The sequence below is a fragment of the Lentinula edodes genome (assembly GCF_021015755.1).
Source record: "Lentinula edodes strain Le(Bin) 0899 ss11 chromosome Unknown C8R40scaffold_34, whole genome shotgun sequence".
Lineage (NCBI taxonomy): Eukaryota > Fungi > Basidiomycota > Agaricomycetes > Agaricales > Omphalotaceae > Lentinula > Lentinula edodes.
In genome coordinates, this window is record NW_025764340.1 from 139,261 (window position 1) to 156,066 (window position 16,806).

The 16,806-nt window shown below is 46.1% G+C and overlaps 4 protein-coding genes across 4 annotated transcripts; 1 reads left to right on the top strand and 3 right to left on the bottom strand.

The window, feature by feature from the left end:
- Positions 1-1,384: 1,384 nt before the first annotated feature.
- On the top strand, positions 1,385-3,970 carry C8R40DRAFT_1174021 (uncharacterized protein; the record flags this gene model as incomplete). Its single annotated transcript, XM_046232112.1, has 10 exons — positions 1,385-1,482; positions 1,532-1,621; positions 1,680-2,528; positions 2,584-2,735; positions 2,784-2,889; positions 2,943-3,226; positions 3,280-3,381; positions 3,438-3,589; positions 3,649-3,699; positions 3,752-3,970. The coding sequence occupies 10 exons, from the start codon at positions 1,385-1,387 to the stop codon at positions 3,968-3,970; spliced, it is 2,103 nt and encodes a 700-aa protein (XP_046083039.1).
- A 328-nt stretch (positions 3,971-4,298) lies between these two features.
- On the bottom strand, positions 4,299-7,399 carry C8R40DRAFT_1174022 (uncharacterized protein; the record flags this gene model as incomplete). The annotated part of the gene is made up of 3 exons (XM_046232113.1): positions 4,299-6,464; positions 6,516-6,778; positions 6,826-7,399. The coding sequence occupies 3 exons, from the start codon at positions 7,397-7,399 to the stop codon at positions 4,299-4,301; spliced, it is 3,003 nt and encodes a 1,000-aa protein (XP_046083040.1).
- A 1,768-nt stretch (positions 7,400-9,167) lies between these two features.
- C8R40DRAFT_1072047 (Ca-transporting ATPase) lies at positions 9,168-12,904 on the bottom strand (the record flags this gene model as incomplete). Its single annotated transcript, XM_046226423.1, has 12 exons — positions 9,168-9,488; positions 9,544-9,746; positions 9,803-9,955; positions 10,008-10,145; positions 10,196-10,985; positions 11,047-11,303; positions 11,355-11,516; positions 11,567-11,785; positions 11,838-12,130; positions 12,184-12,265; positions 12,319-12,571; positions 12,623-12,904. The coding sequence occupies 12 exons, from the start codon at positions 12,902-12,904 to the stop codon at positions 9,168-9,170; spliced, it is 3,153 nt and encodes a 1,050-aa protein (XP_046083041.1).
- Positions 12,905-14,450: 1,546 nt separating this feature from the next.
- On the bottom strand, positions 14,451-16,689 carry C8R40DRAFT_1119170 (uncharacterized protein). The gene is made up of 3 exons (XM_046228718.1): positions 16,669-16,689; positions 16,300-16,590; positions 14,451-16,240 (listed from the first exon to the last, which is right to left on the bottom strand). The coding sequence occupies exon 3, from the start codon at positions 16,204-16,206 to the stop codon at positions 14,725-14,727; it is 1,482 nt and encodes a 493-aa protein (XP_046083042.1). The 5' UTR covers positions 16,207-16,240; positions 16,300-16,590; positions 16,669-16,689; the 3' UTR covers positions 14,451-14,724.
- Positions 16,690-16,806: the final 117 nt, after the last annotated feature.

Consider the following 16,806-nt stretch of genomic DNA (forward strand, 5'->3'; position numbering starts at 1 on the left):
TACGTTCAAGGGACTTCAGGCATACCGGCCTTCTTTTGACGGACAAAGAGGCAAATCGGATATGTTATGACATTTGGCGGCAAAAACTGACGGCGTTCTCACTCGTTTTCAGCTGGTTCTCATAGAGATATAGAAAAACTTCGAATTATCTTCTTTTCATCGCATTGATTACAATGCACTGTATACAATAATATATGATTCCCCCCTTTCTCTTGCTCTTTGCAACGCGGTCATACAAATTTCCGTTGGCAGTTCCTGCATTCAATCATCAAACTACATTTGTGGCGCTACTTATGTAGTAGATCCAGATAAATTCTGCTATCAGAACAGCGAGTTAAGTGAAGATAGGCGATTTGGAAGGTTTGCGATAGATAAGTGTCGGTGCCGGAAGTACGCATTGGCATCCATCTATTGGTACTCCAGGTTACATTGGATAGTGACCAGGAATGACCTCACAAGTAAAGGAACCTACTTACGATACCAATAGTTGCTCCATCTTCAATGATTCATATTCTGTTAAATCAACCTCATACCTCAATGACTAGGTACCCCATTTCGTAACAGGTAGCTATTCTCGTCGCTATCTGCGTTGATAAAGTTGAAAATACTGCTCCACCGACCTCGCCTGCTCCTCGTGTTGTTGCGCGTCAAGTCACGTCACAGCCTATGGAGGCTGTAATTAAGTTGTACAAAAGGCAAGCGCATAGCAATGCGCTGCATCCTGGATGTGAGGTCTTGAATTACTGAAATACATTTGGGACGCAAATGGTGTTAATTAGACACGCCACTTGTATTTCAAGTTGAAAGTTTTTTAGGGGGGGGTATGATTTCAGGAAACCTTGATATTGTCGTTGGCTGATTGATTCTCCGTCGATGATTCACAAAGCCTAGAAGCTGGAGTCAGACATGAGGCTGCTCGGTCAGGATGAAGTCTTCCGAGTCAGTCAAATAACTTGAATGAATATCATCTTCGAACCTTTTGTAGCCTTTTGTGCCGCGGATAATAAATCTATTTATTCACCGTCGAGCTTCCTTGCCGCGGAGATTGAGAATGTAGACAATCAAAATCGAATGTGCTTTCGAAAAAGAAAAAGCAACTCCAAATTCTTGACCATTGCCAGAACGTCGCCGCTAGTTGGACATTCAATGATCCAAAAATGGATCCTTGTAGATCCATTCTATCGTGAGAATTCATTGCCCGATAGCCGGAGGCAAATTGAAATAGTACCCCTGGTGCCCTTACGAGTTTCCCTGTTGAATCCTACACTTTTATGCTCTGCTCCTCCATACAGGATTTCAAGTGATAGATGAAGTAACACTACTCATATATAAGGTCTGCCTGTTAGTACTATCCTGTGACCCTCCTTGCTTTCTGACCGCCACCATGGGTTCGCTTACGGAACCTTCCATCCTCACCGAGAAGCTCTTGCTCGAGCTGCGCAACTCTATACGAGGGCAAGTATATCAAAAAGGGGAATCCAAGTAGGTCTGTGCATCATGCGTATTTTTTTTGGCTAAAGTGGCCTCCCAGTTTCGCTGAATACACCTTGATGTTCAACGGAAATGTTGAAACGAATGGTCAGGTTGTAACATGTCCAATGGATGCAGAGGACGTGAGCAAGTAGGCAACATAATAGTCAAAAATGCCTGTGAATGATAATCTAACTTCTGTCGCGAAGGATCATACTTTTCTGCAGAAAGCATGCATTCTCTCCATCTGTCAAAGCTGGAGGGTTTGGAACCGCTGGCTGGGCAGTAGGAGGCGAGGTCATTATTGATCTCAGTCGAATAGGGGACGTCGACGTCGAGCCTCCCAATGAGAAAAGCTCGTACACGAGTATTCGAGACATGGCGCCATCTAACAGCAAAGGAAAAAAACCTGAAATCACTCCTTCAGACGTGAATTCAGGAAAACGGCGAAGAGAAGAGGACGACAAGCTTCGTAAATATCATGCCGCTTCCGGTTCCGTTGCCGCATTTCTTCAAGAACCCTCTCGCTCTGACTCGCCACCACCGAATGTCAGGCGACGTCTCAACAAATCTACTGAAGGCTCGCATGACAATATTTCTGATACAAATATCCGAGTTGTCCAAAGCCCTACGCTCGATTCCAATGTTGAAGCCCCCGATGTTTCACTCGGAGACGATGCTCGAAATGCTCGAAGCGCTCACGCAAATGATAATACTGATAGTTCGAACGCGCCTTTTGACGCCGATCCATTCGGCTATCTCGAGGAACGCAATTCTAGCGGTTATCCTGGTCGTTCAAATTTACAGTCTACCTCGCGTACGTTGTATGACTCTTGGGGATCCGGATCTAGATCAATTGGGTCAAGCGTCGCTATCACCACTGCTCCCGCTGTTTTACATTCTATTCCGTCTCAGACCCAAGCAATTCATACTCATGCGTACGTTACATTTGGCGCAGGGATGAGGCAAAAAGAAATTGATACCTTCACCGCCAATAACCCTCTGAGAGCTCAGTTGATTTCTGGAGGGCAAGATACTGTCCCATATCACGTACCTTTGTGCGTTTCCTGTGGTATATTCTGTCGTACATCAATTTGATGCTGTTCTCTTTAGTGCGGCTCACCCCGCTGGATCTTCCATTATGCTTTTGGGAGGATTCGGCTTCCTTGGACGGCTACACGGGCTTAGTATTGATAATTTAGTCGAGGTTGAAATGGTCTTAGCTGATGGACGCATCGTGATTGTGAACAAAGATGAACATCCAGGTTCGCACATTTATCATACACACCTATATATCTCACTCTCTCCCAAAGATCTCTGGTGGGCTTTACGAGGTGCTGGGCCCGCGTTTGGTGTAGCTACTCGGTATAAGGCCAAAGCTTATCCAATCCCCGTCGTATTCGCTGGTAATCTGATTTAGTAAGTGCTCGAACCAAAAACCTTAATGTGGGACGCCAATGGCTCTTGTTTAGTCGCTTTCACAAAGCTACAGCTGCTTCTCTGATCAAGCATTTTCGAGACTGCATCAAGAACGCTCCGCGTGAGCTATATGCCAACGTACTGTTGACTGCTGGGCCCAAGGGAAAAGATTCCCTCATTGTCATACAAATGTGTTATGTCGGCTCCAGGGAGAAAGGCCAAGAATACCTTGCAGCGTTGGCGTCATGGGATGGCGAAAAATCCCTTCTAAACGAAGTTAACGAGAAGAGTTTCTTGCACCAACAGGATAGCGTTGCGCAGGTTTTGCGAGGCAAAGGTATGTTATCTTCTCTTCTGGATCAAGACCTGGCATAACATTTTTTATCGTAGCGGGTAGACAGTGGTTTATTCGTTCGGCCCTGATTAATTCGCTTCCGGACGATATTATTCACCAAACCGTTTTGAAGTTTGACGATACTCCAGTCGGTTGCAGTAAGCAACAATACTTCTTACAGAATCGCCAGAAATTTCTAATCACGAATTCATAGCTTGGCTTTTCGAGCTCGCTGGTGGGGCCATCAGTGAGTTTGAAGACACGTGTGTGCCGAAATCCCAACGGGAGACCTTGTTCACAGTCGCTGCGCTTCATCAGTGGGACATGGGTATCAACGATCCTCGGTGTATCACGACTGCGGAAGATGTGAGTATTGAATGTTTGTCTGTCAGTGTCGAGCTAGAACTCGCCTCGCAACCTTGCAGTGGATTGCTGAAACGCTGAAGCCAATTCAAACCGGTGGACCTTTCCCCAGTGTCAGTGTATATGCTGAATCCTTTCCCACCGTTACTGATCGTGCAGCTCCAGTTCCTCGGAAGACATGAAGCACCATCTCGTACCATTTCTGCATTTGGAAGCAACTGGGATCGTTTGAAAGAATTGAAGAAAATCTATGACCCTACAAATGTCTTTAGAAACTCACTCTGGCCTCTGGACTCCGAAGGGAACATCGTGGAAGCATCCACGCATGAGCCTGCTACACCTTCCGCTGCTGGTACTTCTTTTGAAGTCTTGTCGAAGAATTGAGTTTTCTCTGATCCGGTTTTTTTGGTTGCAATTTATTTGGGAATATAAAGGGTTTGAGTTCCTCCCAGGTTCATGGATTATTTTGTCGTAGGGTTTTCATGTTGTGCTTTATAACTACAATTCCAATCCTATTATGCTAGGGAACAGATGCGATATGGTGCGGGGGTTTATACAAGAGAAAAATAGGGGCAACATGGGTGAATGCATACAACAACAGCGAATTAGACAGAAGAGAGCAAAATACAGCTGCAAGGCATATAAGGCAAATAAAGAGGCATGGTGTAGCAGAACTATAAAATGACTAGATATGCAAGACAGAGAAAACAGTTTACGAAATGGAAACTCCAATCGGTTCTAAGAAGCTTGCCAGTGCCCATCCCACAGTACCCACTTCATTCCTACAGAGCAGTAGACAGTCCTCTCCATCATCGACGTACAGCGGAAGTTTTGGATGAATACTTGGATGTCCGGCTTCCTGCAGGATCTGGTACACATCACCCTCGACTAGAGTAAAGAAAGGGAAACCAAAGTACGAGACAACGGCGGGCGGCCTGCATGGGTGAACAACTCGGCATGCATATTTGGCTTGTGCAGACGACCAACTGTCTCTACGTAAACTCATTTGTACCGGAAACGAGGAATCATCCCTGGATGACGATGTCGGCGGCGATGTTAAAGAAGAACTGAGCCCTTTGGAGGACACAGGTCTACCATTTCGTGGCTTTGAGTTAGATCGAAGCGTCTCACTGATCTTTCTTCTGAAACTTGGCTTGCGATCATTCCTCCCGCGGTCATCCTCTAAAGGTGGGAAAAATGATGCGTCATCTATGGGTGAAAGATCTATTACAGGAGGCTTGGAGGCTGAAGAAGAAGAAGAAGAGGACATGGAGGTAGTCTTCGCAATCTTGGTCAAAGGCATGCTCTTTGTGCGTGGTATTGGCAGAGTTGGGACACCGGCCCCAGCAATATCCAGGCCACCAAGAATTTCACTCCAGTCCTCATGAGGCTGGAGGGATCTGGATTTCTTTTCTTTTTGTTCCTTCTCTTTCTTGCCTAACTTGATGCTTGCAGCAGCTTTTAGATTTTCATTCGATTCACGACTGCGTTTGGAAGCATCACTGTACCCACGTCCTCTACTTTGGTAGGCGGGAGGAGGGGAGGAAAGAGCAAACGGATGAGATACTTGAGAATGAGACGGATCCAAGGAATGTATGATGTTCGCAACACTGTTGGCACCGCTACTCCTTGATGACTTCAACGACGGAGAATGCGGCGAGAATGAGAAAGTACTCGCTGACGCTGGTGGCGTTTGTGGGGATACAATGGGTTTAAGCGGTTCCTGATATATCTTCCGTTCGTTGGTGATAGCAAGAGACCTGACAACCTCGTCGACGTCTGACCAGCGAGCTACCCAGACGGCAATCGTCTCATCCGCTCCAGCATTCATCTCACCCTCCACTCGAAGCATCTCCCACAACTCGGCCCAACGATCTCTTACGTCCTGCCAAAACTGTGTTTGGATATCGGCTAGTCTGCGCACGGAAAGGGCTATCCCGCGGTGTAGTAAGTTCAAATATCGAGGGAGCTCTTTGAAGAGTTGACCGCGGAGGGCGAGGTAATTTGTAGATGCTTCGAGGAGAGCTGGAGGAGGACGGTTCTTTGCGGTGACATTCATGGTGAGGAGATGGTAATGGAAAGGTTCTTGCTCGTTCATCGATTCAAGGAGCTTTATGGGTTGTTGCATTGTGGCAAGCAACAGCACGATTTCCTTTAACAGCCGTTCGTTTATGACCTTCTCCAATTCGACGCATAGAGGTCCAAGATATTGGTCCAATAGCCCTTTGAATGCATCGAACGCTTCACTTCCTTGATCTTCTGAAAGTCCAATGACCTTTCCAAAACTAACGGCCCAAATCATGAGATTCTGCATGACCGAAGTCATCGATTTGCTCCAACTAAGAACGTCCTTGGCAAACTGCTGCGCAAACAGATCAACCTTCTTCAGCTCGCCCTCCATCAGCTCCACCTTTGCTGCCTCTATAGAACCACTATCTGACGGCTGCGCTCTTCGTAAGCTTTTCATTTTACTGAGGTTGACAGACGCCGCAATCGTGATATTGGACGTGCTAAGTTTCTTCTTGGGGTCGCCTGACAAAACACCCTTGATCACTTCAGCGCGCCGCCGCTCTTCGTTGACACTACGTGCGAGTTCCTCAATTTCGGCTTTTGCAACCCTGAGGTTTTCTTTGTCAGAATGGGAATCAGGCGTTTCGTCTAGGATAGTGCCGAGAAGGAGAGGATATTTAAGAAGCCGCTGTACAGGCTTTATAAGAAGAGAGTGAAGATCCCAAGCATGCGAGACTGATGTCGAGTACGTCCGGGTCTGAGCAAAGTAGGCTTCGAGTGCAGGTGTCTTTGGTAATGACTGTAAGTGTTCGTCCGCCGTTCCTTGTTTAGTGATGTATTGTTTGTACGGACGTTCCATCTCAGGTATCTTCATAAGAAGATGTAAGCGAAAACTCGACACATACATAGAAAAACTTACTATCCGCCTAAATAAATCGCCAACGCAATCCTCGCCAATGCCACCCTCCACGACCGCGCCTAAGGCATCTTGCAGACGATCACAAAACATATCCGAGAATAATGCTAGTTCAGCGATGTTATTGAAGATGATTTTAGCATCTTCAGTAGACATTGGGGCGTTAAAGGACCCGGCTGAAGAGTCGGATGCGATGGACATTGTGCGTGACGATGAGGCTGAGGACTGGGGAGGGCTAATGGGGATATTGCTCAACATTGGATGGCCTATGATCATAAGTGAGACGGTGTTGTGAATGATAGGTGGAACATACCTATTGCTAGAGGGATGTATATCTCTCTCACCAAAGCTAAATCTGAGGCATAAGCTCGTTCCGACGCTAATAACTCGTGAAGGGCATGCTGTCTCTTTGTGAAAGTGGGAGTGGTTTGTTGACCATGTGAGGATGCGGAAGAAGAAGAAGCAACTTCATCTTCCATTGGGGACAAAGCAAAAGGAGACTCTGGTCGTAATGGCAAGGCCTTGGATAGTTCAGCGTCGTCTGGAAACCCATCCACGAGGCCGTTGAGGGAGGGAAAGCTCCTGTTTCGAATTTGAAATGACAAAGGCATCGTAGAAGGGTCAAAATCGTCTTCGGAAGGTGTTGGCGTGGAAAGTTTAATGAAAGCGGAGCTTAGGGCAGATTCCGTCGATGATGCGGAAATCACCGATTTCGTTGGTGGCGGTCGGAGAGGTGAACGAGTAGGAATTGTTGGACGAAGAAGTGCTGAATCTACAATAGATGGGGAAGAGGAAGTAAAAGGTGGGTCGTACGTTGATTGTGGTCTGACGGTACCCACGCGGCGTGAACGAGGCTGGACCTGGAAAGTGTCTTCGACGGATGCCATTGGATGAATGCACGGATTAGTTAAGTTTCGATAAAATCAAAGGCAAAAGTTCCGGAGAATCCCCAATCACCCAGGTGATTATAGCAGGCCTTGTAGTTTAAGCTCAAATTCCGGGGTGCAACGTATATGAAAAATACAAGGCAGATTTTGTTAGTCTATGGCAGCCAAATCAAATACTAGCAATGGAGGTTTTAATGTGTAGAGCTCACGTATAGATAGGGCTCAATTGACGCTGTCAGTCAAGTAATTCTCAAAATCAACCAGTTCTCCAGTGTCCCTTTTGATCTAAGGCCTGCGAATTGTGACACGGTTCAGCGAGCAATACAAAGCGTCAGGCCTTTCAGATAGATAAAAGTTAGTCTGGTTGGCAGGAGAAGTTGGTAGCACTGAGCGTAAGCAGAGAAGGATATTGATTATCCAAGTGAGATTCAGAACTAATAAGGCGCTCATGTGGGTCACTTCCCCGGTAAGCTCCGGCCGTTCCCCGATTCGACTAGCAAGATAGGGGTTAGACGATGCTCTACTAGCGTATAGAAGCCCGCATACACATAAATGCACAAGCCTTAGACGTTTGAACTTCAACCTACTTCGACTCTCTTTGTTAGCCTGAAATGGGACAACTGGTACGTCTTAAATTTTGCACTCACTTTGATTCATGAACACACCATGATTTTGTATTACAGTAGCGGAAAGATGAACATTTTGTGTAGCTCAAGAAAGCTGTCGACGTATGGGGAGTCCTGCAATTTCTTTGATCAAATGAGATCAAGCAATGATCTGAGCAGCCTGGTGAGCAATTCAGTAGACCTCGCGAAACGCGTCTGAACAGTTTCGGCCCCTGTCAAAAATTTGGGCAGATAAATAAACCAGAGAGAAGAGCTTCAAACTCAAAGTGTAAGGAATATTTAGTTAAATACCTCAAATTGAGGGCCTTATTGTCTTTTCTTCCGGCGGGCAGATGTATGAGTTTCAGAAATATAGGGAAGAGACTTCCTCGTATGTCGAGAGTCGACCGTACTATCAAGTCAATAAAACTTTGGCTAACAAATCTCCACATTTGAACCTTGTAATGAAGATATCGATACGGTAGTAGGACGCAGATCCTTCTTGTTTTTCCGAAATTATTATGTAATCGCGGGATGCAAATGAAAAATTATAATAAAGACTCGGAGATTTAATGATACAAGCATGACAGTACCATTGGCCATTACTGGACCAATACATGATCGTCCACTCTGGTGGTGGCACGTTGATGGTGTGAATATCTCTGTAGCAATTATAGAAATAGTATTGTTCATTACGCAGTACTGAGTGCCACGATATAATTATTTGTATTGGGTTCGAACGCGGCTGTGCCTGAAATCCCAGTGGTCACCGTCGAGGGGGCAATCCATGATGTCTAGTATGCTTCAATACTAACTAGGGTCATTCGGTCCCGATGTTACTCGCTGTCCTGGAGTGTCCCGAAGAAGAACTGTGGAATTATGGAGAAGCTATATACAATCAACTCTCATCTCATTATCAGCTGTGTTGCTTGTGTTACCCACCAACTCCACTGACAGAAAGGCCACGGGCCATGGACTCTCTACTCTCTCTCTTGGAATTCCTCTGGATATATAAAATAATCCTCGGTCCTCTCCTCAATTCCGAGGTAGTGATAAATTATGCGAACCTTATGCTTTACAGACTGATCTAGTCATTTTCACCACTGCGAATGGGATTTGTCGAAGCCCGCGGTCTATTTGATACTACTCACCCAATCTATATCTCAGACCCGATTCTGGACGACTCCAGCCCAGCTTTCGTCGTCCGACCCTCCAGCAGCAGTCGTCCGTCTCTCCCAGCCTCGTCTAAGCTCATGTAATGTCGCACTGATTGCTGCTAGCATCAACAAAACGCTCAGATCCTTCGAGCTCAACGCATCCGTCTGGAATATTCGTTGCATGAAGGGAACATAAATCAGTGCCAGTTGAGTCACCGCGGATATAGAGACTGTCGTTATCAACATCTTGTTTTGGGTGAGCCCACAGTTTATGCCTCGGTTCTGTACTGCGGAAACGAGGTCGAGGAAGACGAAGGAAGTAAATGTCTAGAGGTTCATTTGAGGTTGAGCAAAGATAATATAGTCGAGGGAAACTACTCACCATAGTTTGTTCGCGTTTCGACATCCGGTCATCCGAAAGTGCGTACGTGTACACAAATAACGTTCCAAGCACGATCATTGACGCGGAAAACAGCACACGGTATAATAGTCTTCTTGTGATAATCGGGGCGTTCTTCTTTCTCGGTGGTTTGCTCATGATAGAGGGATCTACAGGATCTACACCGAGACTTTGACTAGGAGGTCCTGAGAATAACGCATTACATTCACAAATAGCCCTTGAAGACTTATACTCAACGTACCATCCATTAGAATATTTATAAATAAGATTTGCATTGCGTTTAGTGGATTGGTGAAGCCCAACATGGTGCTCAATGTGATGAGTGTGAGGGCGGCAGCAGCAGTACTAAGTTGAAAAGCCAAAAAATTTTGAATATTATGGAAGATGGATTTCCCTAGATCGAGATATGAGTTGATCTATGTTAAGACGGAAAGTAGTCAACTCACCTTCTTTCACTGCAGATAATATTGTGCTGAAATTATCATCGACGAGAATAGCATCAGCAGCCTCCTTGGCCACATCTGTTCCAGATTTACCCATAGAAACTCCAATGTCCGCCATTTTAAGCGCCGGCGCATCGTTGACTACCTAGGATATCAGTCCTTCCGCATGCGCCCCAAGAGTGGTAATTTACCTCCGTCTCCAGTCATTGCAACTACTTCTCCCCTACTCTGAAATGCCTTTATGATAGCCATTTTATGCCTGGGTGTCGTCCTGGCGAACACACTAACATTCCCGATCCTCTCTCTCAACTGCGCTTCACTCAGCTGATCAATCGCCTTGCCAGTCAAACAATATGTGCTCGGGCTGAGCGCAGTTGCAACGGAACCAGTCCGGCCATGACCACCCATTCGAGTTACACGGTCCACACTCCCGCCATGACCATGTCTTGGTCCAACATTTAGCCCTAGTTTGCCAGCGATCGACAGAGCTGTCTGTTCTGCGTCTCCAGTAATCATCACGACTTTGACGCCACCTTGCTGAAGATCTGCAATCGAGTTTCTGACGCCAGGCCGAGGAGGATCATACATAGCTTGGAAACCCACGAACACCATATTAGACGCAGTCATACTAGGTGATGAAGAACGACTCATGGCGGGTGAGCCTGAGCGAGATGAATCCTTGGATGGGGCTATAGTCTCAACAGAACCGTACCCGTATGCTATCGTGATGACGCGAAGGCCTCTCGAAGCCACAGCTTGAGCTTTTCCCAAGATAGCGTTCCGCATGTTGACATCCAATGGGGGGGTCGAATCTTCATTGACGTAGTAGTACTTGCAACGCTCCAGTAGGGCTTCGATAGATCCTTTCAAGTAACACATTTCGCGTCCACCAGCGCCGGTTGTCGAATCCAGGTGAACGCCGCTAATGGCCATGTATTTCTGTTCAGAGTTGAATGGGCGTTCGGAGATCCGTTTGAAATTCTTTGTAGAAAAAGAAGGAAGTTGTAATTGGAACATCTCACGCAGGGATAGAAGGACTCACATTTCTCTTATCCGTCAGACCGACCACACTCAAGATATTGAGTAACGCGACATCCGTTGATTGCCCAACAACCACGGGTGCATTGTCATCGTTTCGGGTAACTTGAGCATTGTTACACAGAGCGCCAATATCCAGTATCTTGAGCAACGCAGGGGACCAAGGCCCATTGACAAATTTGCTCGAGGTCGGATCCAACACGATGGTTTCATCAACGGCATAGGCTTCAGTTACTGTTTGCTCATTCTTTGTTAGAGTACCTGAATAACCATCTTCAATGGACCGTATAACTAAGCAGATTGAGCACAAACCTGTCTTATCCGAGCATATTACTGACACAGAACCAAGTGATTCGACAGAATGCAACTTCTTGACAATTGCCTTCCTTTTCGACATTCTCAATACACCGAGAGCCAATGTCACAGTTGTGACAATTGGAAGACCTTCCGGAATAGCCGCAACAGCGAGGGATACTGCGAGACATCGGGAACGAAATTTACTAAAGAAAATCGAGGGTACATACCACCAATTGTAAACATATCTAACCAGCTTCGTCTTTGTAGCACACCAATCAGACATATCATCCCGATCACTCCAAATGAAAGTATCGACAGCTTCTGGGCCAGCTCGTCCATACTCAATTGAAGCGGCGTCCGTTTTTCTTCCACGTCTTGCATCATGGAGAATATGATACCAAATTCAGTGGATGTTCCTGTGGCAATGACCACACCCGTTCCTCGACCTGTGGAAAGAAGGAAAGAAACAGCTTGTGATATACCTGATTCAGAACATACCATTTCGCACCAAAGTACCCATATACGCGATACAAGACCGGTCTGCTAATGCCACGGGCTCACCTACAGTGACTCCGTTAATTCCACCAAAGCCCTGTGATGAGTTATCAAAACTGCAGGTATTGGGATCCTTAGTTCGCGCTTCCGTTTCGCCTGTCAGACTGCTTTCGTCAATCTCCAAATCTACAGCAGATACTATACGGATGTCAGCAGGTATTCGGTCCCCGGTACTGAATGAAACAAGGTCTCCCGGTACAAGTTCGTTTGCGAGTATGTGATGAGTTTGGGACGAGCTAATTTTGTGAATGAGGTAATTATTGAGGGAGGAATACGTCTACCAACGCACCGGACGACATGACAATGATGCGGAACGAGTTTGTTCAATGCCTCCAAACTCTTCTCTGATCGACGCTCTTGTACAAACCCCACTACGAGACATATGAAAGTCAGCGCCCAATCAGGACACATGGGAGCAACTCACCAGTTAAGACAATCAAGACCGCGACAGTGATACTGACTGCATCATCGATGTTGCCCATGATTGCACTGACAGTCGCGCTTCCACATAATAGCAAAATGAGCGGACTCTCGTAGATAGTTTTGGCAAATTTAATGAGCACAGGCTCAGGCGCAGATACGGAGAATTCGTTGTAGCCATATTCCGTAAGAAGATGGGAAATATCAGAGAGTAGCAAGCCAGTTGTAGAGGAAGTTCGAAAGTGATTTATGGTGTCCTGTGAAAGGATCAATACAAGATAACAGAAACACAGGTGAGCAAGGCGCACTTCCACCGATGCATGTGCAAATTTTTCCGATGCTGTATGACTACTTTCAGTTCGTCTAGGTGCAGGTGTTTCACGACCATTTTCCAGACGATCCTCTTCCGACGGCTGGCCGGTCACTGTTGTGAGTACTTTGGACCATAGACTCTGTGCTCCGGTTGCGATGTGGCGAGGTGAAGCTAATGAGTTTTCGACCTGGTGTCTCCGGAACGTAGTACTGTATCCAAAATGGGCATCTGCGTCTGCTGTAGGACGTAGACTTGCATTGGGATCGGCTGAGAGCATAGGAAAATACGCAGATGCTGGAGGCGAAGCAGAGCGCTGGCTTCGACCGAAACCTCCCATAGACAATCCAGCGGGTAGGGAGAAATTCTGCGGGTGCCTAGAGAAAGCGGAAGCGCTGGACGATGCAGCATGAGGAGGATCCGCATTTATGGTCAAGTTTGTTCGTTTACGTTCGTAGCCTTGGCCGTTTCCCAAGGATGAAAAGCGCGGATGTGACATTAAATCTTCAGCGTCGTGGTGCTGATTCCCGTGGTGATGTTAGAAAATGTGAAGTCAGTGTGAAGTATGTTAAACGCGACACGTCGTGAGAGGAGGTGATCAAGAAAAGCGGTGCGGCTGACCAATAATAGCAGCCCGTTTTCGACTTCGATTATCAGCGCAGCCGCACGCACGCCCAATTCTATCTTCGAATTGCTACAGTGGGTGTAATTTCCTGTGATTGCGAGGTTGAAGAAGCCTGTGTATCTACTGCTCTGGTACACAGTTTGCACAAATTGAACTCTGTGAACTCCTGTGAACTCCCGATCTTCTACGGCTCGGTTGGTCGAATATACCTTTATGGATGTAGCTCAATACTCATGATATCCATGGATAAAGTTTAAGTTACAGACTACTATTATACATGCATGTTGAGGCAGGGAAGACTGTGCTGACTATGAGTGAACGAAATTTTCTTCACTCATCGTGAATTCTGGCCCGCGAGACTATGTGCTGACCACTGTACCATGGGAGGGTTCTTTTCTGCTTTGCAACCAGGACATGGATATTCATGATCACCCCCCTCCCCTGTATGAAGCGCATGTACATGGTAGACTGTTTGGGAATTGGACCTTACCAATATAATCCATATCCTATCCAAATGAAAGGAGGAATAATATGCACAATTTCCTTGAACAATCACCACGTGTATGTACAAATCTAGCTGATATCTAAGGAAATTGTCCCCCCCGGGGACACACGCCTTGCTTGTGTGGTTCCGGGCTGAGGAAAGCAAACTAGCCATTATTATTGGTTGAACTGTATGATGATAATATGTGCTCTATACATTAACACTGTAAATTTTACAGCTCAGGCAATTTGTGTGAACTTCACCATTTACAGACAATGCATTTGTACTACAAATATTGTTTGCTCTACAACATAAACTACCAATGCCTCAACAAAAGCACATTGAAGAGTGTAAGGTGACTGGACAGCAGAAGCACAATGTGAGGTGAATGGAAGCAAAAGTATTACAAAGCATGGAATTGACAGATTGAAGGAGAAAATTGTAAGAGCAACACAATATTCAAAGGTTGTACAATAACAAGGGCAGTAACAGGGAAGAAAACCATCAAAGGTTGAATGATAATAAGGGCACTAACAGGAAAGAAAACCACAAAAAGGGTAGGTTGTAAGGGAAGACTGAAATCTGTAAATGAGCCAAAATAGATTTTGGAACAGGTGAGGTAGGTAACCGATGAACTGAAAGATGTTGGTGTACTTGAAGAGGTGTGAATGAGCAAAGGTGAAGAGCAGAAGGCTTAGGTGGTGAAAGGGCCAGCACTTAAAACCGTGAGAAGATTTTCGCGCGCGCTTATAATATCGAGTAAGAAAGGACCGTTGCAAGCAAGGTGAACAAAACACAGGCAAAAACCAGACATGGTCAATACAGGACAAGATATATGTTAGTACAAACAAGGAGGTCTAACAATACATAGTTGAATGTTCATGGGTACAGCGAGTGTAAATATCCAACGAGCAGGCAACAGAAAAAGCATCAGCGATGGAGAATCATCTAAAAACGTTCATCCAGAAACGGAACAGATGTAAAGAGCAGTTCATACTTCTAGATTGGAGCCACCGCTGGACTTGATCATACCCAGCACCCCATCTAACCAATCTATTCCGTCGCACGACAATGTACCTCGCCAATGAGGATCAAGTCCTTCCAAGTCGTTTAAGCTGTTCAAGAATTCAAGAATAGGTGAAACAGACGACTCAGTCTCATCTGCAGATGTAGCCAATGATGTGATATCTCCCAGCAAGGAAAATGCAATGACGACAAGTGCAAGTGCGTCAACAGCAAACTCCTTACTTGGTACAGTGATGAGCAGACGTTTGTTACTCCTTGATTCCGAGGAAGTCGATGAAGGTGTAAGAGTGTACGATGACGGAGATGGAGAAGTCGAAGATGATGAACTACGCGACAAAGATGGTGTAGATGCAGTTCTTGGTGTAGGCGGAACAGAGGAAATCAGAGTAGAGGTCGCTCGAGCCGAGTTGTCCGTGCGGCGAGGATGGATATTGGATAGAAAGGCTCGTGCTAGGGACATCTGTTCCAAAGATGTATGTGGAACTCCATCATCTCGCACACGAACTACCTGAGGAGACAAGAATAATTTAAGAACGTTTTTCAACGCATCTTCAACACCACCGCTCGACGCAGTCGAATCCTCTGTATATCCCTGATCCTCCTGCTCTCGGGAGATAATTTGAATGACTCGGTCGGCGCGTAACAATTCTTCGGCAAGTGAATCATCAGACTGGTCTTCATCGTCACTTTCCTCGGAGGCGTTCTCCCAGTCCCAGAATGCAACCCATACTTCGGATCCTTTAATCACCTCCTGCAGGCATCTGGCTTTCTCCCATCTCTCTCTGTCTCGTAATTTACGTTGCTTAGCCGAAGTCTCTATCCTGGACAGTAGTGAATGGGGGCGTCTCGGACGCCGGCGGGGCATATTGGTGATATGTGGTTGAATGTGTCCTTTAGACTGAGGAATGACATGGCCCAATTCGAAGGCAGAAACAGAGGGTTTAATGTATATTGGTGCGACCGAGGGTGATGGCTCGTCGTCAACAAAATATGCTCTAGGGCCTCGAGGTTGAGAGATAGATAACGAAGAAGAGGAAGAACGGGAGGGTGAAGGAGATCTGGCCGCATTCGTGCGAATTGAGGCGGACGATAACGCTTTAACGGCATCTGGTGTCGCCAACGTGGGTGATTCTTTGGGGAATGTTCCTACAGATCTCTGCCTTGGTTTCCTTCTAGGAAGATTGCTGACATGGGGCTGAATTGGTCCTTTGCCTGTACTCTGAGGCTGATACATGGTAGATTGAAGATATGGTGGAAGCTGCTGAAGACGAAGTTGTTGTGGTGAATTTGACAGGTCGACGTTCTTAGGTTGCTGAAATCGGTGAACAATAGAACCAGATTGAGTAGGTGGCTTGAAAATATCGTGGCCTGAAGCGGGCGTGATGACCAGTGAGGATGAAGTGGCAGAAGCAGAATCGCAGAAGTCGGGTCGACCGCAATCTGTCATGATAAATGTATATCTGGAGATAAGAGGAATAGAACTTATAGAAGTCAGAATTTCGCGTATCAGAGAAGATTGGAGACAGGAAGAAAGCTTTACCGATGTATTCACTCGAATGAGAGATGATAATAATTTGAAGACAAAAAATTATCCAGGTATTTTCCCAGTCTTCGCCGCGTCGCCGACAAAGGTTCTTTCTCGCTATCAATCCTTCCGACTTCGTATCGCTGTAAAAGAGTTAAGACCACCTCGATAGCGTCTATAGCGGTGGTAAAGGCAAAAGAAATATCCAAATGATTGATCAGGTCGATTTTGCCGAAAAATGAGCAGCAAATTCACCAGATGAGTGTTGTTTGAGAAAGTAGAGCCAGTCTAGTAGTCCGTAGAGACCTTGAAATGGAAGATAAAGAGCAAACAGTATTTGATACAGCCCTCATACAAGTCGTTCGGTTTCAACGCGTCACTTACATACATATTCAGCATGGCTCCAATGAGGAAGCGTTCCGCATTCGGTCCACGGTCAGTTTCCAAGGCGGCCCGAAACTTGCCTTATTTTCACATGCGCATTACGGACATCTTCCTCACCAGTTGTCGTTCAAAGCCACT

What these genes read in the sequence shown, in the direction of transcription:
- C8R40DRAFT_1119170 (XM_046228718.1), bottom strand. Translation starts at nt 16,206, where the DNA reads ATGACAGATTGCGGTCGACCCGACTTCTGCGATTCTGCTTCTGCCACT.